General features: G+C 37.9%; 1 protein-coding gene across 13 annotated transcripts in view; it reads left to right on the forward strand.

Moving 5' to 3' along the window:
- The window catches only part of MAP4K3 (mitogen-activated protein kinase kinase kinase kinase 3), a 197,662-nt gene that overhangs the window by 56,670 nt on the left and 113,104 nt on the right, over positions 1-27,888 (forward strand). For all 13 annotated transcript variants that reach the window (XR_014842159.1, XR_014842158.1, XR_014842154.1 and 10 more), the window contains one exon: positions 13,530-13,587. Coding sequence is in view for 2 of the 13 variants with exons in the window: in XM_021088336.2 (XP_020943995.1) it covers positions 13,530-13,587 (58 nt within the window). In the remaining 11 variants the exon portion in view is untranslated. The remainder of the gene's footprint in view (positions 1-13,529; positions 13,588-27,888) is intronic.

Genomic DNA, 27,888 nt, shown 5'->3' on the forward strand with positions numbered 1-27,888 from the left:
ATGTCAAATTGGTACCTTGTAATCATCCTGGTGGAAATGTTTACAGTGCTGAAATAAGTACTACCAGTCAAGGCTTGCTCTGCCCTTATCCTCCAAACTAGTTTTTATTTTTATTTATGTATTTATTTATTTATTTATTTTTGTCTTCTATGGCCGCACCCACAGCATATGGAGATTCACAGGCTAGGGGTCTAATTGGAGCTGTAGCTGCCAGCCTGCACCAGAGCCACAGCAACTCGGGATCCGAGCCGCATCTGCGACCTACACCACAGCTCGTGGCAATGCCGGATCGTTAACCCACTGAACAAGGCCAGAGATCGGACCCACAACTTCATGCTTCCTAGTCGGATTTGTTAACCACTGAGCCACGACGGAACTCCAAAGCTAGTTTTTAAATACTTAGCACATGGTATTTAATTACTCATTCAGGAAAAAAAAAAATTTTTTTTTTTGAGTGCCTATTGTGGTCCACACACTTTTCCTAGGCACCAAAGATAAAACAGTGAATAAAAAGTATTTGCTTGGAGTTCCTGCTGTGGCGCCACAGGATTGGTGGCATCTTGGAAGCACTGGGATGCAGGTTTGATCCCTAGCCTGGCACAGTGGGTTGAGGATTGGCGTTGCCACAGCTGTGGCTTCAGTGGCTTTGATTGCAGCGGTCAGATCTGATCCCTGGCCTGGGAACTCCATATGCCACAGGGCAGCCAAAAAAGGGGGGAAAAAAGCATTTGCTTAAGTAAATACAGATTTCTAAATCTTAAATTTCCTAATAAAGACTAATGGAAATATTGGGAGCCCCCCAGTCAGATCATGGAGCAAAACGTGGAGTCAAATGAACAAAAAATAGATATCCTTACTGGAGAATCTTCAGAATCTTTTAATGTGCTACTATGTAATATTACTCTCTAGGAGGAGACTAGAGTATGTATTATTTCCAAGAAACTTTTTCTTTCTTTCTTTCTCTTCCTTTTCTTTTTTTTTTTCTTTTCTTTCTTTCTTTCTTTTTTTTTTTTTTTTCTTGCAGAACATATTTAACATCTTTGAGAAATACTCTTCTGTTGCTCCATGGCAGTCACATCCCAGATATTAGTAATTAGTGTATGAAGGGCATTTACTCAGGGGTGTAGGCCAGAGTGTAGCCAAGACTTCAGAAGGCAGACCTTTCCACCATCGGTTTTATAGGTGGTCCATTCATAGGTTGTGGATTGAATTATTTTACTGATGGTGTCCTAAACCATTCTATCATATTTTCATTTCCAATATTTAAATGAAAAAGCATCTTATGTAATGAGAAAGCACTGTTCTACTTATATTGTTATTAATTTTAGAAAAATACTTTTCCCTTCTACTCTGCAGTTTCTCATTTGGGGACATCTAATTGTATGTGCATGTGACTTTCTGCTACCACCTGTTCCCTGTTGCTAGATTTCTTTTCAGCACTGGGTATCTCTTGCTCCACAACCTTTCCCTGTAATGGGAATCTCTGAAACTCCATTTGTCTACCACTTTACTCTCATTTGGCTGTAGTGTTTCTCAGAAGTGTGACTGATGGACAGTTGCATCACAGTCACCTGAATTGTTATTATGTTCATGGTTCCTAGTCGGATTCATTTTCACTGCACCACAACGGGAGCTCCTGGTCTTATTTCTTGAATGATGTTTTTACCCGAGAATGTTATTCTAGATTGATTTACTTTCTCTTTGTACAGTGTTATTCTGACTTCTCTTGCTTCTCTGAGAAGTCTGATGTGTTGTTCTTTTGTGGATAATTTGACCCCTCTTCTCCATTGGTTTTAAATAGCACCTCTTTGTCTTTGGTGTTTTGCAACTTCATATGATGTATCCGGATGTGTGTGTATTTCTTTTTTGTTTATCCTCCTTGTGACTCTTGTCTCCCAAATCTGAGGTCTTCTGTCTTCCATCCATTCTGGAAATTTTTCAGCCACCATCTCTTGAAATATTGCTTCTCTCTACTTTTTTCTTTTCTTTTCCTTCTGAAACTTTAATTAGATATGTGTTAGTTTCTTTTATGAGATAAGATGATTTAAAAATATCTCTTAATCGCTCATCTCTTCTATCTCTTTCTGCGCTGTTTCAAATATGTCATTTGGTTTACTAATTCTGTCTGTATCCGCTCAAATTCGGTTTTTAATTTCAAGATTTATATTTTTTGTTTCCAGAAATTCTATTACGTTCTTTATTCCTGTCTGCCAAATCATTTTTGTTAGCCTCTTGTTTCTGGCTCATGTATTTAATACCTTTTTCAGTCCTGTAAACTTTTAAAGCATACTTAGTTGTAATTTTATAGTATGTATCTGTTAATTCCAAAAGTTGAACTTCTTGCAAATTTAATTCTGTTGTTTATAACTTTTGTGGCTCTAGTAGTTTTGTTTCCTTTTTGTTTGATAATTTTGTTTTAATTTCATAATTGGCTAATACTAATATTTAGGAATCTCCTTGGGGGCATGGGTTGAAACTGCAGAAAATTTGCTTCTTTTTTTGACTGGTGCCTTGTGTTACCACTAACACAGAAACAGCTTGAATTCATTTCTTGGCCTGAAGCTCCTGGTCCTTGAGAGAAGTGTAAATTTATACTCACCTGAGAACAGACTACAATTATGAATTTGAATTTTCAGGGAACCCCATTCCAGTGAATGTCTGATTCAAACACTTGGTTTTGTTTGTTTTGTCTTTTTGTCTTTTTAGGGTCGTACCTGTGGCATATGGAGGTTCCCAGGCTAGAGGTCCAATTGGAGCTGTTGCTGCCGACCTACGCCAGAGCCACAGCAACAGCAGGTCTGAGCCGCATCTGCGACCTACACCACAGCTCTTGGCAACGCCAGATCCTTAACCCACTGAGCAAAGCCAGGGACCGAACCCGCAACCTCACGGTTCCTAGTCGGATTCGTTTCCACTGTGCCACAACAGGAACCCAAACACTGTTTTTAGTTTGGTCTTTTTGTTAGTGGACAAGACACCCCCTTCTCTCCCCTCTATTCACTGAGTGACCTTTTAAGTGCATTGCTGGGTTTGTGCATTTGTCTCAATTTCAACTTTCACCAAGTCCAATAAAAATAAATATTCAAGTCTCTAGATTCCAAGGTTAATCTGAGATCATGGCTTTAGCTCTTGTTCACCACTCTGATTTCATTTGGTAAATGCATTGAACAGCTATTTTTGAGATAATTACTATTTTCTCTTGTTTTCACCTCCTGTGGGTTTCCTTTTGAGTTCAGCAGTGCATTTAAAAGAGTAACTGTTGGAGTTCCTGTCGTGGCTTAGCAGTGACAAACTGGACTGGTATCCATGAGGACGTGGGTTCGATCCCTAGCCTTGTTTGGTGGGTTAAGGATCCAGCATTGCTGTTTGCTGTGGTGTAGGTCGCAGATGAAGCCCAACTCGGATCCCGTGTTGCTGTGGCTGTGGCATAGGCCAGCAGCTGCAGCTCCAATTCGACCCCTAGCCTGGGAACTTCCATATGCTGCTAGTGCAGCCCTAAAAGGACAGAAAATTAAAAAAAAAAGAGTACCTGTTGGACGTTCCCTTGTGATGTAACAGGTTAAAGATTTGGCATTGCCATAACTGTGGTGCAGGTTGCACCTGTGGCACGGGTTCAGTCCCTGACCCAGGAACTTCCACATGCCGCCTGCTCTGCACCCCCGCCCCCCAAAAAAGAGTGTTTGTTGTATCATATCTGCTGTATCTAGGTTTGTAATAGGAAGAGTTTTCATACCTAGTCTTATGTGTTTCTGGAAGCAAAACTTCAGGGGATTTTTTTTTTATACACACTGGTGTTTGAGCACCTTTAGGCTAGAAATGCTGCTGCTATAGCTTCTATAGAGGGAAGTGGGAATGTGGTTATTTGGCCCCTTGTGGTTTCCCAAACTTAATGCCACTATTCAGTTTTATCTATATTATTAATTCATTTGACATTTGTAGTCTGCCAGTTACCACTGAAAAGTGTTATTAATATGGAACAAGTAAAAAAAAAAAAGAAAAAAAATGGAACAAGTCTATTTTGAATTCCAAACAACTTAAAAATTAAACTTTGAATTATAACTTATTACTGTGGTTTTTTTAATCAGTTATAGATTATTTTCCATGTCTATATACAATCATTAGCTGTTAAATGCATTAAAAAGAAAACTAGTATGGTAGTCTCAATTTTTTTTTTTTGAAATTAGCATCGTACAGCTCTAAAAATTCAGATTTTCAACATCCTCTGGTTTCAAGAAACAAAGAGCCATTCAAGTTAATTTAAGAAAAGAGAAGCTATTGTAAAGATGCATGTGATATGGAACTGGGAAGTTGTTAGGAACTCAAGGCAGCTTTGGAGATATGTTTTTTTCTCATAGTCTCTTATTTTTTCTGTGCCTTTGTTCTGTTCTGCTGTTTTTAAATTGTCTCCTCATTGTGTCTTTTCTGTTTCTTTAAATCTTTAGTTTGCCCCAGGTCCTACTTGGTAAGACACTGTCACAACTTTATGGTATCTTTTTCACACTGGGTTATGTTGCATGGTGGTTCAAACTTCTTAGAGCTGTCATGTCTAATACAATTGTCAATGTACACATGGCTGTTAAAATCAAAATTTAAATAATGTGTAAGATCTGTATGCTGCTAACTATAAAACAATCATGAAAGATATCAAAGAAATAGAGAGTAGTGTTCATGAATTGAAAGATTCTGCATAGTAAAGATGTCAGTTTTCTACAAATTGAACTATAATTCTAATCTACAGAATCTCAGCAGGGTTTTTAAAAATAAATATAGAGACAGAGATTCTAAAATTTCCATGAAAAGGCAAAGGACCTAGAATAGCTAAAGGAACTTCTAAAAAGAAAAGTTAAGTTGGAGGAATCACAATATCTGACTTAACTGTAAAGCTATAGTAATCAAGATTGTGTGTCCTGTGGGTAAGGAATAGACACAAGATCAATGGATCAATGTAGAATCCACAAATAGACCCACACAAATATAGCAGCTTGATTTTGACAAAGGTGAAAGGCAGTTCAATGAAAGAAAGACCATCTTTTCAACAAATAGTATTGGGATTGTTGGACATACGCATGCAGAAAACAAACAAAAAAAAAGGAATGTTGGCCTAAACTTCACAAAACAAAACTAAAACATACATTAACTCAGTGTATCACAAATATAAATGTAAAACTTGTTCTTTTAGAAGAAAACATAGAAGAAAATCTTTATGACTTAAGGTTGAATAAAGTCTTGGACATGACACCAGAAGCATAAAATAAAAGTTGATAAATTGGACGTCATTACAAGTTAAAAACTGTTGCTCAGTGTGTTTGTTTGCTAGGGCTGCCATGAAAAAATACCACAGACTGGGTGGTTCAAACAATTGGAATTTTATTTTCTCACAGTCCAGGAGTGAGGTGTCATTAGGACTGGGTTCTCCTGAGGCCTCTCCTTGGGTCATCTAAAACTAATACAATGTTGTATGTCAATTACATCTCAATAAAATTTTAAAATATTTAAACATCTGAAACATTATAAAGCCCTTCACATTTAAATATCGAATTGCATGTGCAAATAATTAAATACAGTCCAACTACATTTCATTTGATTACTAGCTACATGTAGCATGAGGCTGCAGTCATGAACAGTACAGGACTAGAACATTTCCATTAATGCAGAAGATTCTAGTGAGCAGTGCTGTTTTAGAGTGGGGGTCAACCACTTTTTTCTGTAAAAGGACAAGATAGTAAATAAATGCTTTAGGTTTTGTGGTCCGTGTGGTCTTCATTTAAGCTGCTCAGCTTTACTGTTGTATTGTGAAAGCAGCCATAAACAGTACTTGAATGAACATGGCAACCAGCTATAATGGAAAAAATTAAAATCATTAAAAAATAAGTAAAATAAAATAAACATGGTTCTTCTCCAGTAAAGCCTCATTTATAAAAAACAGGCATGTTTGCTGACCCTTATTTTAGAGAATCCAATTGGCCTTTTCCTTTTTCATGTCATCTCAGGGTTTATAAGTAGAGTGATCTTATGATTTATCATCCAAAGTTAAATAAACGTTTAATTATAAACTTGAGAGTGAAAATGGGCACTGCTAATAATTCTGCTAGGACAATTAGCATAACCTGGGAGTGTCCTGGGCAAACCAGACATGTACATCACTTGGCCATCAGTCTTCCTGTGAACTGCTTGCCCTGGTAGTAGCCTCATACTTAGTCCAAGTAAGTTGGAAGAGCAAACAAAACTTCCTTCATCAGGGACTCTGGGTTAGCTGTTCCCCTCTGAGAGTATTTATATGGGAGACACCCTAAGGTTTGGCCTGCCCCATACATCAAAATAGTCTGTTTTCTGTCCCTGTACCTTTACTCACGCTTTTCTTTCTCTGCCCTCTTTCCCATCCCTCTTATGTTTGTTATAATCTACCCCATCTCTCAAACCTCTGCTTAAATGGTATTTTCTTCATAAAAGCTATCCCTGTAACACCCTTTTTAGACTTAGAAGTAGGTATTTATATTTTAGAAAACTCACATGGCACAGTGCCTTAGACCAGGTCCCTGAACTTAGCTGAGCATCAGAAACACCTCAGTAGCTTTAAATACAGATTCCTGTGTCCCACCCTAAGTCCTTTGATTAATAATCAGTGGTGGTGGTTTTTTTGTTTGTTTTGTTTTTAAACTCTTCATATGATTCTTGTATAACTAGCCAGCTGGCTCAGTATTTGGAGTCTGTTAATTTAGACGTACATTATTTTAGGTAAACATTGACTTTTAGAATTAGAAGGGGAGTTCCCGTCGTGGCGCAGTGGTTAACGAATCCAACTAGGAACCATGAGGTTGCGGGTTCCATCCCTGCCCTTGCTCAGTGGGTCAAGGTTCCGGCGTTGCCGTGAGCTGTGGTGTAGGTCGCAGACGCGGCTCGGATCCCGTGTTGCTGTGGCTCTGGCGTAGGCTGGCAGCTACAGCTCCGATTTGACCCCTAGCTTGGGAACCTCCATATACCACAGGAGCGGCCCAAGAAATAGCAAAAAGACAAAAAAAAAAAAAAAAAAAAAAAAAAAAAAAAAAATAGAATTAGAAAGAAACTTGGAAATAGTTTTTTTTTGTTTTTGTTTTTGTTTTTGTCTTTTTGCCGTTTCTTGGGTCACTCCTGTGACATATGGGGATTCCCAGGCTAGGGGTCGAATCGGAGCTGTAGCTGCTGGCCTACGCCAGAGCCACAGCAACGCAGGGTCCAAGCCGTGTCTGAAACCTACACCATAGTTCACAGCGATGCCGGATCCTTAACCCACTGAGCAAGGTCAGGGATTGAACTCGCAACTTCATGGTTCCTAGTCGGATTCATTAACCACTGCGCCATGATGGGAACTCCAGAAATAGGTTTTTTTCACTTTATTTTTAAACTAGAAGGAGAAAACACAAGGGAAATTACTTGTTCAAATGCCCTTGCTTGTTACTGGCAGAGCCAGCCCTAAACTTTGCATTTTTTCATTCCCCTTTCAGAACCTTTCTGAATAGTATCCTTTGACTGCCAGGAGATGCTTGGTACAAAGCAGATGATCAGATCTTTTATTGGCAGTTATCTAACTCACTTTATGTAGTAGGTAACACAGTTTTTACTGCATAATGCTTGCTTTTTGATTGTTGTTTACTCCCGTTCTCACACTCAGGGAACACTTTGCTGATAGTTGGTGATAACTCAGCAATCAGCATGAAATCATCTCAGAAAAACCCTTTCCCAAACTTGTGTTAATATGAATATCTTCTAAAAAGTTGAGTGAACCAAACTGATTTTTGGGACAGTTTGAAACATAATAGTTTCCAAGAGCTCCTTTAAAATGAGATCAGCAGGAAAATCTGCAGGATCTTCCTCACCATGCCCACCCTCATTTGAGAAAGGTTATTACCCAGGGTCTATGGAGTGTGTAGGGGGGATGTCTAAACTTGAATGGGGCTCAAGAAAGGCTTGTGGGAAGTGATAATAATCCAAGCTGAGCTTTATTTTTTTTAATTTTTTATTTTTTTTGTCTTTTTTAGGGCTGCACCCACAGTATATGGAGTTTCCCAGGCTAGGGGCCTAATCAGATCTGTAGCCGCTGGCCTACACCACAGCCACAGCAATGCCAGATCCGAGCCGCATCTGTGACCTACACCACAGCTCACAGCAACGCCAGATCCTTAACCCACTGAGGCCAGGGATCGAACCTGCAACCTCATGGTTCCTAGTTGGATTCATTTCTGCTGCACATGACGGGAACTGCTAAGCTGAGCTTTAAAAGATGTTTAGGAGTTAGGCTGGGGAAGGGAGTTAGGGAAGGTGTCTAGGCAGTAAGTGCCAAAGGGCAAAAGCATGGATAGCATTGGGGAATGGCAAATTGTTTCATTTGGCTAGAGCATAAAGTGCAGATTAAGGAGTGACTGGAAATACATAGGCCAGGTAGTAAACAGTCTTATAGTTAAAATGCCGTTTCACAACTATCCATCTGCAAAAGAGTAAAATATGAGCCTTGCCTGACACCGTATAAAAATTCATTCAAAATGGTGGCTCCTAAATCCAAATGCAAGAGCTAAAACTATGAAATTCTTAGAAGAAAACATAGGAAAAAATCTCTGTCACCTTGGGTTCTAGGCAATAGTTTCTTAGCTGTAATACCCAAAGCATGAGCAACTAAAAATAGGTAAGTTGGATTTCATCAAAATTTAAAAATTTTGAGCTTCAAAAGAACACCATTAAGAAAATTAAGAAAACTGAGAGTGGAATTAAATATTTACAAGTCATGTAACCAAGAAGAGACTTAGAGCATGATCTATAAAAAATGTTTAAAAGTCAGCAATAAAAATATGATACAATTAAAAATGGATGAAGACTTGGGTAGACATTTTTCCAATGAAGATGTTCAGATGACAAGCATATGAAAAGATGCTCGGTATGATTCATCATTAGTGAGTTGTAAGTCAAACCATGAAGAGATAGCACTTCACACCCACTAGGAAAGCTAAAGTTAAAAAAACTAGGTAATAATAAATATTGGCACCAATGTGGAGAAATTGGAACCTTCATATGTTGCCGGTGATACATTAAATGGTGCAGCCACTTTGAACAAAGTTTGTCAGTTCTTCAAAAAGCTAAACATAGAGTTACCATGTGATTCAGCCATTCCACTTTGCGGTCTATACCCAAGAGAATTGAAAACATAGGTCCACACAGTATTCAAAGAAGCATTATTCATAAGAGCCCAAAATGGAAACAACCCAAACATCCTTCAACTGATAAAAGGATAAAACAATGTGGTTTTTCCCTACAGTGACCTGTTATTTAGCAGCAGAAGGAATAAAGTACTGATAAATGCTGCAACATGGATGAACCTGAAAACATGCTCAGCGAAAGAAGCTAGTCACAAAGGACCACGTATCTATGAAATAGCCGTAGAGACAGCAAATGGACCAGTACCAGTTGTCAGGGACTTGGAGGGGAGGGTAGAAGGAATAGGGAGTAACTGCTAATGGGTCTGGGGGGTTTCTTGGGTGATAAAAATGTTTCAGAATTAGATAGGAATGATGGCTACATAATTAGTGAATATACAAAATTGTCTGATGGGGGTTTGAGTTTGTGTCTTTAAAGCAAGGGTGTGTACTCCTGAAAAGTTTTAAACTCAAGAGCATATCTGAACATCACTGTCGGAGCGTGTGAGAAAGGTGGTCAAGTCAGTGATGTGGCAGAAGCCTAGGTCTGGAAGCTGAGAATATTTATCCTCAATTTTCTGCGCTGGACAAATCTGTAAAATTTACATTACTGATACCTATTTAGAAATTTCTAACTTTATACATGATATTTTATGATATTTATCTTGTTCTCTTTTTTCTTGTCAATTTCTCTTGGTGATTGAAAATAGAATAGCAGGTACAAGGTATTACCAGATCATTTACCTGTGTTTAACCTTGATTCCTATGAATTTAGAGACAGCAAAATATGATTTATTTTAGCTAGAAATCCAAGATTCTTGAATTACAATGCTTTAAACACCTTTCATTAATAAACATAAGGATTTTGATAAGGAAAGGCTCAGAAATTCAAGTTTCCTTAGGGTTTTTTAATGTTATTTTTCTTCCCTTTTTTGTGAATTACCTTAATTCTGTCAAATAAGTTACATGTTGGAAAATATTTTAGAAGCCAAAAAGAGCAATAATCATTTTAGCTGTCTTGTTTTTTTTATTGACACTAAAGAACCAATTGTTATCCTTTAGAAATTTTTGGCCTGGTTTAAATTTTGAAAAATTGTATCCATAAGTCAGGCCTACAGTAAATAATTGACTTCAGTAAGCTAATTATCAGTAGTTTATTGTCATAGTTTTTCTGTTAAATATGTGCTGGTGTTAAATCTATTTTTAGAAGAATGCATTGAGTACTGCAGCCATTTTGGACAGTTTAACTTGTCAGTAGAGAGTGTGCCCCCTTGTGGTCAGTTGGGAACAAAAATTTCAACTATAAAAATAGTCATCCTAGCTTTCTTGGAATTCTTTTTTTTTTTTTTTTTTTTTTTTTTGCTTGTCCATAGTGGAATTATCCATACTCTGAGTTTCTTTTCAATAAACAGAAAATAAGACCATAGCAAAGTTTTAAAAATGGAGAATTGAGAATTAGAGTAATGTATTATTTTATTTAGAGAAGTGCTAAAAAAGATGTGGATTAAAGGACAAAGGATCAAGGAGGAACCTAACAGAAAAGATAAATGCAGTGTGAGGAAAGGCAAGTAGTTCTGATAGTGTTTGAGAAGATTTATGGCTAATGTTAATGTGATGTACTTGAATATTTCACAAGTACACTCTGCTCCATCTTCTTTACAAAATGCTCCCAGAATGATACTCTAATTTTACATCTATATATCTTCTCATCCTAGGGAAGGGAAAAAATAACTTATCTGGCACTATTTGTAATGTCTTTCATGTAATGGAAATTAAGTTTAGTTTGAAATAAATATTCAATTCTATTGAACTGCCTATAATAGGTTGGCATCGTTAGTGTTTATTAAAGAATTTTTTCCAAAAGGAATCAATTTTCCCCAAAAGTTTTATTTTAATTTTTTCTTACATGTTTTAATGCCTTTGTTCTTTGAGTTTAAGGGTTAAAATTTATATTTCAGGAGTGGCTGTATCTCATATATATGTCTTCTTTGGAACTGATTTTTTTAATGCCCCAGTATTCTTAGAAGGATTCCACTCTTGATGCACTTGTCTTCCCTTGTAGGTGATTGATCTTTTTGCTTTTTAGGGCTGCACCCGTGGCACATGGAGGTTCCCCAGGCTAGAGGTCAAATTTGAGCTTTAACTGCCCGCCTATGCCACAGCCACAGCAATGTCAGATCCAAGCCGCATCTGCAACCTACACCACACACAGCTCATGGCAATGCCGGATCCTTAACCCACTGAGCAAGGCCAGGGATCAAAACCTTCGTCCTCATGGATACTAGTCAGATTCGTTTCCACTGGAGACGAATCTGAGCCATGGAAACTCCGATTCACTGATCTTAGCATTACAACTAAGATTAATTCTGGTCACCTGGATGAATCTTTCTGTGATCAGGGAATATATTGGTTTTCATCTATTGATATGAAAATCAATTTATTAATTTTAGTAAATAGTTTAAAATATTATTTTGAAATCTAAGTATAAAAAAATCTTAAATCAACAAAGAATTACTGCCATTTTATACAAATTGAAAAGACAGTTTCCGCCTATTTATATTACCAGCAGTCTAATATTATGGATATTTATTTATTTTCTTTTTATGTCCACACCCATAGCATATGGAAGTTCCCAGGCTAGGGATTGAATCTGATCCACAACTGCGACTTGCAATGCCAGAACCTTTAACCCATTGCACTGGGCCAAGGATCGAATCACACCTCTGTAGCTACCCAAGGCATGCAATCAAACCTAACCCACTGCACCACAGTGGGAACTCTCTGGATTAATTTTTTAAATGATTTTCTTCTTTTTTTTTTTTTTTTTTCTGCTCATGCTCACAACATGTGGAAGTTCCCGGGTCAGGGTTCAAACCAACGAAGCCACTGCGGTGACAAAGCCAGATCTTTAACACACTGTGTCACAAGAGAACTCTTATTTTTATTTTTAAATATATGGGTGTAAAAACATATTTGTTTTGTATTGAACTGCACTTCATTGTACTATAAGATGTGTTAAAACAGACGAAAGGGAGTTGTTTTTATAGTTATATAATGCTCTTTGCTTTCCATATTCTAATGTTTTAAAATTTAAGAGTTTCCATTGTGTCTCAGGAGTTAATGAACCCAACTAGTATCCATGAGGACATGGGTTCGATTCCTGGCCTCACTCAGTAGGTTAAGCATCTGGCGTTGCCAAGAGCTGTGGTATAGGTTGCAGACATGGCTCGGATCTGGCATTGCTGTGGCTGTGGTGCAGGCCGGTGGCTACTGCTTTGATTAGACCCCTAGCCTGGGAACATCCATATGCTGCAGGTGCAGCCCTAAAAAGACAAAAAAATAAAATTAAGCTAGTTAACCAATTCAGAATTTTACCAGCTTTTGATTGAATGGTAATAGAGGTAATACTCATTTTAAAAGCTTAGACTTGGAGTCGAACTGTTTGGATTAGAATCACAGCACTGTCACTTATTAGCTAGCAGTGTGGCCTTGACATGTTCTGCAACTTCACTTCTCTGTGCTTCAGATTCCTCTCCTGAACATGGGAGTAATATTAGTACCTACCTCATAATGTTGTTGGGATTAAATGAATTAATATAAGAAGACTTAGAATAGTGCCTGGCACATAATAAGGTCTGTGTATGAATTAGATATTATTATCACCATTATTAAATTTTTACATGGATCAAAGTTGAAATCATTGTGAAGAATATATTGTTTGTTTTGTAAATATAAATCATTTTTGAAGTTCTTTAAAAAACATTCCTGGGAGTTCCTGTCATGGGTCAGCGAAAATGAATCTGACTAGTATCCATGAGGACATAAGTTCGATCCCTGGCCTCACTCAGTGGGTTAACAATCCAGCGTTGCCATGAGCTGTGGTGTGTAGGTCGAAGACGTGGCTGGGATCTGGCATTGCTGTAGCTGTGGTGTAGGCCAGCAGCTATAGCTCTAATTGGACCCTAGCCTGGGAATCTCTGTATGCTGCAGGTGTGGCCCTAAAAAGAAAAAAGACAAAAAAAATACATTTCTGGGACTTCCCATTCTAGTGCAGTGGAAACAAATCCAACTAGTATCCATGAGGATGTGGGTTCTATCCCTGGCTAGCTCACTGGGTTAAGGTTCCAGCGTTGCCATGAACTGTGATGTAGGTCGCAGACTCGGCTCTGATCTCTAGTTGCTGGCTGTGGTGTAGGCTGACAGCACTAGCCCCATTCGTTCCCTAGCCTGGAAACTTCCATATGCCAAAGATGTGGCCCTAAAAAGAAAAAATTCTTCTCGATAATTGAAAATAAATAGTAAGCTGAAGTGACATTTTATAAAGATTTTCTGGAACCTTTTTTCACAATTTCTTTCCTTCTTTTTTAGGCACGGAATGTTAACACCGGTGAATTGGCAGCAATTAAAGTAATAAAATTGGAGCCAGGTAAGTCAATTGAAATTTGATGTTTCTTACTGCCGTCAGCCACTGGTTATCTTTCAGGCTTGTTTTAATGTTTGGTCGACATTTTCTCATGGTTTCCAACATCTGGCAAATAGGACCCCTGTCTACTCTTTCCTCCACCTCTTTTGAGACAGGTAGACACCTTGCCCAATTCTTCCCTAAAAAATAACAAATAATTGCGGGATGGAAGGGAGCTCCTAAGGACACTTAGTTCTTTCTGGACTCAATTTTGCTAACTTGTCACAGATTGATAGTGGTGTATTTCTAGATTAACACTGTTGGGCGTGGGGGTGGGGGGAGCAGTGCAGTGGAAAGAACTGAGATTTAGTGGTTGTGGTCCAGTTCTTTGCATCCCACTCTCTTACTCTCTGAACTTGTGCAAGTAACTACACTTCTGAGTCTGTTTCCTGTATAAACCAAGCTCTCACATTTTATGGATCCTTAATACTGTAATCATTGTTTTTTTGCCTTCCACCTCGAGTAGCTTATAAAACTCCTAAGACTACACAATAAATATTTTTTCTTTTTTTTTTTCTGCTTCAACTATGCTCTGTCCCTGAGTTCCCCTAACCCCCTGTAAAACTAATATCTTTTCTGAACTAACTACATACTCTTAAAAACCCTTTCCCTCTCTTTTTCCCTCCCACCATAAGTGTCCTAGTGTCTAGACTGAGTTCTATGGTGATGATAGTGCCTTTTTGGTGGTGCCTTTAGGTATAGGCACCAGTCCATTCCATAAATTTTTTTTAAGGATAGACAGATTTTTCTTTTGCTTTTTAGGGCTCACCAGTGCTATAAGTAAATTCCCAGGCTAGGGGTCGAATCAGAGCTGCAGCTGCTCGCCTATGTCACAGCCACAGCAACTGAGCCTCATCTGAGATCTACACCACAGCTCATGGCTGTATCCTTAACCCACTGAGCAAAGCCAGGGATCAAACCCGCATCCTCATGGTTACTAGTCAGATTCATTTTCCACTGTGCCACAATGGCAACTCCTGGCCACTTTCTCTATGTAAGTCAAGATGGAAAATATTTTAGGGTTTTTTGAACACATGTGGTCAGTCTCTGTATATAGTCCTCTCTCTCCCTCTCTCTCTCCTTTCTCACTCCTAAAATGTAAAAACTGTTCCTTGCAAAAAAAACTGTTCTTAGCAAACCAGGCCACCTGCAGCAGAAGTTTGCCCACCCTGACTTAGATCATCAGTAGACTTTTTAGAAGTGCCATTAACATTAAGATGAAGGATGTATTGACAATGGGAACTAATCTTTTTAATTTTATTTTTAAAATTTTCTTTATTACTCAATGAATTTATTACATTTATAGTTGTACAATGATTCATCACAGTCCAATTTTATAGGATTTCCATACCATCCCCCAAGCATCCCCCCACCCTCCAAACTGTCTTCTTTGGAAACCATAAGTTTTTCAAAGTCTGTGAGTCAGTATCTGTTCTGCAAACAAGTTCACTGTGCCCTTTTTTCAGATTCCACATGTCAGTGAAAGCATTTGGTGTTGTTGTGTCATTGTATGTCTGACTTCACTTAGCATGATAGTTTCTAGGTCCATCCATGTTGCTGAAAATGCTGGTATTTCATTCTTTTTAATGGCTGGGTAATATTCCATTGTGTATATGTACCACATCTTCTTGATCCACTCCTCTGTCGATGGACATTTAGGTTGTTTCCATGTCTTGGCTACTGCAAATAGTGCTGCAATGAACATGGGAGTACCTGTGTCTTTGCGAGTCGTCGTTTTTTTCTGGATAAATTCCCAGAAGTGGGATCGCTGGATCAAATGGTAGTTCTATTTTGAGTTTTCTGAGGAATCTCCCTACTGCTTTCCACAGTGGTTGCACCAATTTACAGTCCCACCAACAATGTACCTAGGGTTCCTTTTTCTCCACACCCTCTCTAGCACTTCTTGTTTGTAGACTTTTTGATGATGGCCATTCTGGCTGGTGTAAGGTGGTACCTCATCGTGGTTTTGATGTACATTTCTCTAATAATGAGTGATGTTGAACATCTTTTCATGTGTTTTTTGGCCATCTGTATGTCTTCTTTGGAGAACTGTCTGTTGAGATCTTCTGCCCATTTTTGGATGGGGTTGTTTGTATTTTTGGTATGGAGCTGCAGAAGGTGTTTGTAGGTTTTGGAGATGAATCCCTTGTCAGTCGATTCACTTGCAAAGATTTTCTCCCATTCTGTGGGTTGTCTTTGCATTTTGTTCAGGGTTTCCTTTGCTGTGCAGAAACTTTGAAGTTTGAGTAGGTCCCATTTGTTTATTTTTGTTTTTACTGTCATGACTCTAAGAGGTGGATCTGAGAAGATGTTGCTGTCGTTTATGTCAGAGAGTGTTTGGCCTATGTTTTCCTCTAAGAGTTTTATAGTATCTGGTTTTATATCTAGGTCTTGTGTCCATTTGGAGTTGATTTTTGTGTATGGTGTTAGGGAGTGTTCTAATTTCATTCTTTTCCCATGTGGCTGTCCAATTTTCCCAGCACCACTTATTGAACAAGCTGTCTTTTCTCCATTGTATGTTTTTGCCTCCCTTGTCATAGACTAGTTGGCTGTAGGTGCGTGGGTTTAATTCTGGACTTTCTGTCCTGTTCCATTGATCTATATGTCTGTCTTTGTGCCAGTAACATAAAGTTTTGATGGTTGTTGCTTTGTAGTATAGTCTGAAGTCAGGGAGCCTGATTTCTCCAGCTCCATTTTTCTTTTCCAGGATATCTTTGGCTATTCTGGGTCTTTTGTGCTTCCAAACAAACTTTAAAATATTTTGTTCAAGTTCTGTGAAAAATGTCCTTGGTAATTTGCTAGGGATTACATTGAATCTGTAGATTGCCTTGGGTGGTATAGTCATTTCGATAATATTGACTTTTAATTCAAGAGCGTGGTCTTTCCATCTATTTGTGTCATCTTTGATTTCTTTCATCAGTGTCTTATTGTTTTCAGAGTACAGGTCTTTTGTCTCTTTAGGTAGGTTTACTCCTAGGTATTTTATTCTTTTGGATGCAATGGTAAACGGGATTGCTTCCCTAATTTCTCTTTCTGATCTTTCATTGATAGTACATAAAAGTGCAGTCGATTTCTGCAAATTAATTTTGTATTCTAGGACTTTGCCAAATTCATGGATGAGCTCTGACAGTTTTCTGGTAGAGTCTTTAGGATTCTCTAGGTATACTATCATGTCATCTGCAAATAGTGATAGTTTTACTTCTTCCTTTCCAATGTGGATTCCTTTTATCTCTTTTACTTCTCTGTTTGCTGTGGCTAGGACTTCCAAAACGATGTTGAATAGTAGTGGCAAGAGCAGACATTCTTGTCTTGTTCCTGATATCAGTGGGAATTCTTTCAGCTTCTCACCATTGAGAATGATGTTACCTGTGTGTTTGTTATATATGGCCTTTATTATGTTGAGGTAGGTTCCCTCTATGCCCACTTTCTGAAGGGTTTTTATCAGAAATGGGTGTAGGATTTTGTCAAAGGCTTTTTCCGTTTCTATTGAGAGTATCATGTGGTTTTTATTCTTCAGTTTGTTAATGTAATGTATCACACTGATTGATTTGCAGGTATTGAAGAACCCTTGCATCCCTGGGGTAAATCCCACTCGATCATGATGTACTATCCTTTTAATGTATTGTTGGATTCAGTTTGCTAGTATTTTGTTGAGGATTTTTGCATCGATGTTCATCAATGAAATTGGCCTGTAATTTTCTTTTTTTGTGATATCTTTGTTTTTGGTATCAGGGTGATAGTGGCCTCATAGAATGAGTTTTGGAGTGTCCCTTTCTCTGTGATTTTTTGGAATGCTTTCAGAAGGATAGGTGTTAGCTCTTATCTGAATGTTTGATAGAATTCACCTGTGAAGCCATCTGGTCCTGGACTTTTGTTTGTTGGAAGTTTTTTAATCACAGTTTCAATTTCAGTGCTTATGATTGGTCCATTCATCTTTTCTATTTCATCTTGGTTTAGTCTAGAAAGATTGTACTTTTCTAAGAATTTGTATATTTCTTCCAGGTTTGAATCTACTATTCTTTATTGGATATTTGAAATTGACAAAATCTGAGGTTTAAAAAAATTAAAGATTTGGCATTTGAAGCATGGTCTCCATTTTTAATAATTAAGCAGTGGCTCTGTTATTAATAAAGCAGTCTCTAATTAGAAGTAGTGCACATGTACATCATTCCCTCAGATGAGTTCAGCATCTTCTCTTTCAGCAAGCCTTCCTCCTCTCGTCTCTGGTCTGACTAAGATGACTCCTCTGCAGGAATAGCTCTGTTATAGCACTTAGCACAGCTATATTGTCATTCTAGAGTTGCCTTTCTTTGTTCCTAAGTTTTAATCAATTTTATGTTCATAGCACTCAACTTAGGGTCAGTGCACTGTACTTACTTAAGACATCTTAAAATTTCCTTTAAAAAATTAGGGACTTAAAATCTTACTATTCATCAAATCATTTATTGTCTTATGTTGTTAATCTTGAACATTGCCTTGTGTATATAGATCATTGTAATTAAAGAAAACACAATTAAATAAAAAGAAAAAAATTTAGTCATGTTCTGCCACTCAGAGATAACAAGGGTTATTACCATATATATGTTATTAGATATACACAGAAATTTAGTTAACATGTATTCCCTTCTTATATGTACATAGAAGTCACCTGAATTTTTATATTTAATATCTTCGTTTTAACTTGTTTATATGCTGTAAGAAATGTTTAACTTGTTGGTGAGCTTAAAGTATATGACCCAGTGGTTAAGTGCACAGAATGTAAAAGCCAGGCTATTGGATTCTAGTCTGGCCTGACCACATTGCTTAAGCTTTCTGGAGGATTTTCTGTTTCCTCATCCCTAAAATGGGGATAATAGTAGCTTCCTCTTAAGGTAGAGATTAAATAAGCTGATAGCCAAAGCACTTTAAAAGTTTCTTTAAAAGTTAAATATTAATTTGCCATAATGACCTAGCAGTTTCACTTGTATAGATCCACACATACAGCAGCATTCACACGCCAGTGTTCACAACAGTATTATTCATAATGGAAGTTGAAAACAACCTACCTGCCTATTGTCTGGTAAATGAATACACAAAATTATGTCCATACAATGGAATACTTTTCAGCAATAAAAAGAAACTGTTCATACATGCTATGACATAAATGAACCTTAAGAATGGGTAAAGTGAAAAGAGCTAAACGGAAGAGACTGCTTAGTGTATGATTGCATTAACATGATGTGGTCTGAAAAGGCAAAACTGTAGAGTCAGAAAGTGGGCTGGTGTAGAGGAGGGTGGGGAGGAATTAATAGTTAATGGAGGTGAGGGATCTTACTGGGGTAATAGAAATATTCTAAACTGATTTGTAGTGGTGGTTCTGCAACTTGGTGAATTTACTAAAAAAAAATTGAATTATGCACTTTATGGATGAATTATGTGATTTTTAAATATGCCTTAATACAGTCATTAAAAATCCCACAATACCACTGTCATCTTTTAACAGTAATAATAATAGCAAATGAGTTTCACACATTGCAATTAGTTGATGTCTCAAATTTCTTTTATATCTATAGGTTCATCTCATTTATCTTTTTCCTTCCTTTTTTTTTTTTTTTTTCTTTTGAAGAAACTTAGCCACTTGTCCTGTAGAATTTTCCCCTCAGGCTAGCTTTTGCCTGTTGCCTCCCTGAAGGAACATTTAGTGCATTCTTCTGTGAGTTGGTAGTTAACCCTAGGAGACTGATATGATTCAGGTTGTATTTGGAATGTTGTGAGTGAGGAAACCTTCATTGGGTATAGTCAGATTTTTCTAAATTAGAACTCTGATGGCCAGTTTTCAACTTTTTGAAAAACAAAAGCCAAATCTGAAATAGTCAAGTGAAATGGAAAGGATTTTAAGAATTTGCATCCAAAGGTTTTTTTTTTTTTTTTCCCCTTTGTCTTTACAACTGATATCCAATTTGAACCTGAAGCTAGATGAAAACTTCCTTGGACAAAATTTTTTTCTTAAATGTGCAGTTGGTTTTAATATCTCATCGGGGCCTCTAATCTTACACGTGTGGCTTTAATTTGTCCTTTAATTAAGCATCAGTCTATAACTTTTTACCTTAAACTGCAAAGATGGTGTTTGATTGTTATAATAAAAGTAAAAAAGAAAAAAATAAAAAGAGGAAACTAAACATTCATCATTCTACTACCTGTATAAACACTGTAGACTTGTGATTTTTTTTCCAGATTTGTGTGTGTGTGTGTTTCTGTACAGGCATCCTAGGTTTTTGGTGGTTTTTTGTTTTTTGTTTTGGACTTTTTGTGTTTTTAGGGCCACACCTGCAGCATATGAAGGTTCCCTGGCTAGGGGTTGAATCAGAGCTATAGCTGCCAGCTTACATCACAGCCACGGCAATGCTAGATCCGAGCCACATCTGCAACCTATGCTACAGCTTACAGCAACCAGATCCTTAACCCTCTGAGCAAGGCCAGGGATCAAACTCACATCCTCATGGGTACTAGTCAAGTTCAGTTACCGCTGAGCCACAGTGGGAATTCCCAGGAATTGCCCTTTTGGAACTTAAATTAATATTATGTCTAGAGTAGACTATAAAATCCTCCCTGAAGAAGTCTTTGTCCCCCTTTTTTTTTCTTTTTTTACCATGCCCATGGCATGTGGAAGTTCTTAGGTCAGGGATCACGCCTACACCATAGCAGTGACAACACAAGATCCTTTACCTACTAGACCACCCAAGAACTCTTGAAAAGGGTTTTTTAATGTTCAAAAAATCCTACAATTTGTGAGTTCGGTTGCTGGAGTTCTTACACTTTGTGGAACAAAGAAACTTTCTAGCCTTTTGTAGGATACTCATTCTACTTGCTGGAGAAAATGGGGGAAAAACATTTGTTATTTGTAAGGTAAAATAAAATCAATCTCCAGATAAACAAATTAACCCTTTTTATGTGTTTAGTTTGGATCTTTGATATATATATATGTGTATATATATATATATAGTCTTAAAATGAAAAGTCTATAGGTGTCATCTAGATAAATAACAATAGGTTCTGAAGTACTGACAGGTCCTTTTAAAATTTACAACCAAGAAAGACACAGCTATCATGAGTTTGTTTTCTGTGTCGGAAGAAGTTCAAGGGAGAAGAATTTGTAAGCGTGATTCAAACAGGCCTAGAAATCAGTAGAGAATGTGCAGAACTTGGATTAGTAGAAATTCACTTTCTTATTAGTGTTTTTCCAGATAGTAGAATTATCTTTCTTAAATTCATGTATTCGCATAACAACAACACTAATAATAAAAGTCACAGCAGATTAAAGATCTTTCTCATTCTGCATAGTATGCCATCATATGGATATACCATAGTTAATTCAGTGACTGTACTATGTGTGAGCCTTGAGGTTGGTTCTAATACTTTTCATTTATAAATAATGCTGCATTTAAAATTTATGTCACCCCTATTGATAAATGCTTTAACAGAAATGAACCACGGAAACATTATGCTAAATAAAAGAAACCAAACAGAATAGGTCATATATTGTATATTTTCACATATGAAGTATACAGCATAAGTAAACCTTTAGGGACAGAAAGCAGATTTGCTGTTGCCAGGGGCTGAGGAGAAAGGGGAATGGGAAGTGACTGTATAGTGTGTATATGGTTTCCTTTGGGGGTGATAAAAATGTTTTGGAATTATATAGAGGTGATGGTGACAAACATTGTGAATGTACTAAATGCCACTGAATTGTACACTTTGTAATATGGATTCACCTCAATAAAAATCATGTATTTTCCATGTAATTAAATCAGCCTCTTAATTTATTTTTCTGGTTGGTTTTGATGCTCTTGACATTTCAGCCCCTGGTTAGTCAATGCATCTTCAAATGCTTCCCACAAAGAACACACCCTGAAGTTTACCATTTTAACGACAGTGTGGGTAAAGTACACCTTGTCTAATTCATACCTTTTTTTGATTGCCCCATCAGATTTAATATTTTTTTACTTCCTCCATCTTTCACTTTGCAGAGTTATGTATTGTTTTTCTGTTACACTGTAGAGAGTTGAAGTCTAATGAGGCTAGAGCTAAAGTATCCATGTGGGAAAATGGGGGGCGTGGTCCAGGATGGGAGTGGGTTACAAAGGATAGAAGCTAGAACGATAATGTGATACCTTCTATTCCATGTCAAGACATCTAGAGCTGTGGGTCTTAGAAAGTTATTAGGGAGAAGACTAATATTTAGTCTGTGTTTTAAATATAACCAGCAGTCTGTGACAAATGTACTGAAATGTAAGTTAATACTGGAAATGGGGAGACTAGTTGAGAGGTATATTGAAAAGGTTATTAGGGTTCGGATTTACTGCTGTAACAAAGAAACCCGCAAATAAAGTGATCTAAATAAACAAGGTAGGAGTTCCGTTGTGGCACAGCGGAAACAAATCCAACTAGGTACCATGAGGTTGTGGGTTCGATCGATCCCTGGCCTTGCTCAGTGGGTTAAGGATTCAGTGTTGCCATGAGCTGTGGTGTAGGTCGCACACGCAGCTTGGATCCCACGTTACTGTGGCTCTGGCATAGGCCAGCGGCTACAGCTCTGATTAGACCCCTAGCCTGGGAACCTCCACATGCCACGGGTGTGGCCCCAAAAGGACAAAAGACAAAAAAAATAATAGAATAAATAAATAAACAAGATAGACATTTATTTCTCTCTCATGTAGCAGTTCTGACATGAGCACAAGTTAGTAGTTTAGTTCTGTTCCATGAGGTCATTCAGGGGTGCATGTTCTTTCCATTTTATGCCGTCACCCAGTAGAGCACTCATTCATCTGCTTAAGTGAGTTTAGGTTACTAGTATGTTCCTCTTTAGTGGAAAAGATACAGATTTTTTGGGTTTGGTTTTTTGTTTTTGTTTTTGTTTTTTTGTCTTTATAGGGCCGCACTGCAGCACATGGAGATTCCCAGGCAAAGGGTCTAATCCGAGCTGTAGCTGCTGGCCTACATCAGAGCCACAGCAACGCCGGATCCTTAACCCACTGAGTGAGGCCAGGGTTTGAACCCGCAACCCCATGGTTCCTAGTTGGATTCATTAACCAATGAGCCACGACAGGAACTCCCGAGATACAGGTATTTTAAGGCAAGCAGGTTTTCTTTAAAGGAAATGTGGTTGGAAGTCACATACCAGTTCTACTCACTTTTGGTTGCTAGAATTTAACTTTTGACCACACAAATACAAGAGAGGCTGGGAAATGTGGTCTTTAGCTAGGCAGCCATGTATCCAAGAAGAAGAATGGCTGTTAGAGGCACAAATAATCGTCTACCCCTAAGAGGCAATTTGAGTGTTATTATGAGGATTTGAACCAGGGTAGTTATAGTAGGGGTGGAATTGAGAGGTATTTAGAAGGTAGACTTACTGGAATGTATTTCCATTCATTTGAGACATGTTGATTATGATGTGTTTAAAGTATAGTTGTAAATTTGATCTATAGGTCTGGAGCTCAGGAGAGAAGTCTTGGCTGGAGGCATGGATTTGGAAATCATTGGTGTTTGGTAGTAGTTGTAGTTAGAGAATTTCAAAAAGAAAGAAGTCACGAGTATGAGATGCTGCTGTAATATCAAGTAGAATGAGAATTTATGAGGCCTTTGATTTGGCTCTTAGAATCACATGGGCCTTTGCAAGAGTAATTTCAGCAGAGTCATGGGGTGAAAAATAGATTGTAGTGAGCTGAGGAATAAGTGGAAGTCATGAAAATGAAACAACTCTGACTTTTTTAAAGAAATTTGGCCGTGAAAAGAGGAACTGGTTTAATATGAGACAAGCAAGGTTAAGGGAAGGTCTTCACTTTGAAGTAAGTTTGAGCATGTTTGTAGGCTGAAAGGAAAACATGAGTGGTGATGGAGAGAATAAAGATATTGAAGAGAGCATATAAATGATGGAGCAAGGTTCTGAGAGGGCTTGAAAGAAGATAGAATCAGGTGGGACCTCTCTTGAAAAGAAAAGTACCTCTCTCGGGATCACAGCTTCGTAAAGGGTCAGCACTGGGCACAAATAAAGGTTAGCTTTAAGGTTGAGGAGAAGGTAGTGAAAGAAGATCTTTACAGGAGTTCCCATCATGGCTCAGCGGAAACGAATCTGACTAGTATCTGTGAGGACACAGGTTCAATCCCTGGTCTCAATCAGTGGGGTAAGGATCTGGCGTTGCCATGAGCTGGCTGGGTGTAGGGCACAGACACAGCTCAGATCCTGCATTGCTGTGGCACAGGCCAGCGACTACAGCTCCAATTTGACCCCTAGCCTGGGAACTTCCATATGCTGCAGGTGCAGCCCTAAAAAGACAAAAAAAAAAAAAAAAAAAAGAAGAAGAAGAAGAAGATCTTTACAATAGTGTCTCTATTTTCTCAAATATAAGAAGGTAGGTTCTTAGCTGAGAGTGAAGTACAGGTGGGTAGGTATGATATCTGAGGAGTAATGGAAATGACTTTTTATTGTTGTTTTAGCCATTTTAAGAAATAGAAGAAACCAACTGTTTAACAGTGATGGGACTGCTGGACAGTGTTATATATCTAATTGAGGTTAAAATCAACAATTTTTATTATGCCCATTGACATATCTATGCTCCTATTCAAGAGCTGCCATTAGAACATCACCTAAAAACCATAGGCCATCAATTTTCACCTGTTTTTCTCTAGAAATAAGAATTGTGAGGAAATTAGTGTTAGGAGAACGAGACATGGTTCTACTCCAGGGTAGCTAAGCTTGTCTCTATTTTAAAAGCTGCCCATAAATGAATATCCTGTCCTATTATGTTATTTCTGCATCCATGTTACCTTTTCCCCAAAAGTCTCAGAGGATAACTAGCATATGTTCATAAACTTATCTTCAGTCTTACTCATAAAGTGGATAGAAAAACAAACCTGAGAAATACTGGCTAATGTTGTTTAATGAGAGACAGAAGTACTTTTATGGAAGAGAGGAAAGCAGTACCCAGATATGTCACTTCATAATCTCATCCTCCTGCATAAAGTCGTCTTGATTCCCAGTATGTACTAGAAGCCAGTGACTTCTGATATTTAACTTGAAATGCTGCTTTATAAATATAATTTTAATGTTTATTGTGCTCTCATACCAGTATAGGAGAAAGTCCAGTTTCCATTTAAGACTATTGCTTCTAACAAAGCTCACACTTTCTTTTCTTTCTTTTTTCTTTTTTTTTAAGGCCTCACCACCCATGGCACATGGAGGTTCCCAAACAAGGGGTTGAATTGGAGCTGTGGCCACTGGCCACAGCCACAGCAACACCAGATCCCAGCCTCATTCAGATTCATTTTGCTGAGCCACATGAGAACTCCAAAGCTCACATTTTCTTGATATTTTATAAATTACATTGCAGTACTGGAGGACTTCACAATAAAATAATAGCCCATACTTATTATCTCTTGTAATTTTTATGATAGCCATTCCAACAGGTGTGAGGTGATATCTCATTGTGGTTTGATTTGTATGCCTTGGTGATAATGCTGTTGAGTACCTTTTCATACCTGTTGGCCATTTGTATCTCGGAAAAATGTCTATTCAGTTCCTCTGCCCACTCAACCCTTTTTTTAATGACCACACACTCAAGGTATGTGGAAGTTCCCAAGACAGGGATTGAACATGAGCTGCAGCTTTGACCTATGCCACAGCTGCAGCAGTGCTGGATCCTTTGACTCACTGCACGGGTCGTGGGATCAAACCCATGCCTCCATAGGGATCTGAGCCACTGCAGTTGGATTCTTAGTCCACCGCACCACAGCAAGAATTCCTCCTCTGCCCATTTTTAAATCATATTGTCTGGGGTTTTTTTCGCTGTTAACTTCTGTGAGTTTTTAATATTTTTGAATTAACTCTTTCTCAGATTTGATTTTCTGATATTTTCTCGTCTTCTTTTGATTGCCTTTTCATTTTCTTGATGGGTCCCTTCACTGTGCACAAGCTTTTTAGTTTTTGTCATAAAAAGGGCAAGAGATAAGCAGTGAGGATGTAGAGAAAAGGGAATCCTTGTGCACTATTGGTGGGAATGTAGATTGGCACAGCCACTATGGAAAACAATGTTGAGTTCCTTTAAAAATTAAAAATAGAACTGCCATATGATCCGGAAGTTCAACTTATGAGTATATATCCAAAGGATATGAAAGAATATTAAAGAGATTTCTGCACTCCCATGTGTATTATAGGATTGTTCACAGTAGCCAAGGTATGTAAATAATATGTGTCTGTGGATGAATGGATAAAGAAGATGGAATTGTGTGTGTGTGTGTGTGTGTGTATGTGTATGTGTGTACATATATACATACATACATATACATATGTGTGTGCATGTATCTATACATATACATGTTACTCAGGCAAGAGAAAAAGAAGGCAGTCCTGCCATTTGCAACAACATGGATAAACCTTGAGGGAATTATGCTAAATGAAGTAAGCTAGCACATTAAGTCCATAACCTTCACTGGAGTAAGTTAGGTTTCTTCAAAAAGACAGTAATATCCACCCAAACTGGATACCTTTTGTGGAGAATTGCTGCATAATAAATCAAAAGATAAATTAGTAAATAAACTATTTTCTGAAGAGCATAATATAATCAGTTAAATTAATTAGCAAACACTCTGACATAAAATGGAGGCAGGAATCTCAACGGAGAAAGTCAGAATCTTGTCTGGCCATTTATCAGTCTGGAATAGCAGGCACAGATAAAACCTCAGACTTAACAGGAAACAGTATTTCCCCCAAGAATGATAGAACTGTAAAGTGTCATAACAAACCCTGTCTTTGAGTGACTGTGGCTTGCCTGTTCACTGAAAAACTTTATGCTGGAAAATCAGACTATCAGAAGCTTCACTTGTGTTGTAATTATATCATCAAGAATAAATCATTACACGCTTGCTTGGAGAATCTTTTTTTTTTTTTTTTTTTTTGTGATGGTACAGTGATGTTTATTTGCACTTGAGCAACTTTTATAGCCAAAAAACAAAAAACCAAAGTACTTTATTCAGTGAAATTTTATAAAATATTTCTGTTATCCCTGCAAAGTTATAATATTGTCTTGAAACACAGCACGATAAGCATATATCTAAGACTCTTCACTTCTTTCAAAGATAAAATTCACGGAAATAAATTGAAACCTGACAGTGAAAATGTACTTTTGAGCATAATTTCAGATTACCATTTGGTAGGTGAGGGAACAGAACACACCATTAAGGGAAATCTCAGGAAGTATGTGTTAGTGATGTTTCAGCAAATATATTATATGAGCTTTCATAGAACAACAATGGCTATTGTCTCATAAATAAAATTTAGAGAAACATTTGAGCATGCACTTGTGTCAGTAATGGCAAATTGTTTTCTCCAGTATTCCTTCCTTTCTATATCCTAAGACAGAGAATTGGTTTTTTGCTGGGCACAGACCTCCACGAACAAAGACCACATTTCTCAGCCTTCTTTGTACTAGATGCCGTCATGTAAACAGAAATTTTATATTTGCCTGGAGAATGAATCTAAGTCTTTTTGCCAGAGTGAGGAGCAGTCTTGATTTATAGCCGAGACACACAGCTTCAGATAAGGGTTTCTGGACACAGCATTCACATCTATCTTAACTTTGTAGTTCCTAGGGCTCACTTTGCTCACTCTGCAGTCCAGTCCTGAAGTAGACCCCTTTACACACAACTCCTGCTTTGCTCTAAGTCTATCAAAACACTGCTTCATGTCAATTTCACCTAAATTCCACTTTCCCAAATCTTAAAACCCTCTTTTCCCTTGTTGCGAGAGATGGACCTAGATTCCCCTGGTGTGCAGTCTTCCTTGTTGCAGTTGGTCAGCAGACCTGCTCTTGTCAGACCGTAGGCTTGTTCATGTGGTCTTTAGGCTAATAGGGCTAGCACTCTGCTAACTCTTGAAACTTATGTTAAAAGAAAATTTTAGAAGTCCCTGTCATGTCGCAGTGGTTAGCGAATCCGACTGGCAACCATGAGGATGCAGGTTCAATCCCTGGCCTTGATCGGTGGGTTAAGGATCCAGTGTTGCCATGAACTGTGGTGTAGGTCGCAGACGCGGCTCGGATCTGACATTGCTGTGGCTCTGGCATAGGCCGGCAGCTACAGCTCCAATTAGACCCCTAGCCTGAGAACCTCCATATGCCTTGGATACAGCCCTAGAAAAGACAAAAAAAAAAAAAAAAAAAAAAATTTAAAAGGATCCAGATAAGAGCTTTGTGGTAGAGCTTGCTAGAACAGAACTCACAGATAAGTATGTTA

Source organism: Sus scrofa, chromosome 3, assembly GCF_054392235.1.
Source record: "Sus scrofa isolate SSC_HxYL_T2T_F1_AM1 chromosome 3, Sscrofa_HxYL_maternal_Yorkshire_Landrace_v2.0, whole genome shotgun sequence".
In the NCBI taxonomy this organism is placed as follows: Eukaryota; Metazoa; Chordata; class Mammalia; order Artiodactyla; family Suidae; genus Sus; species Sus scrofa.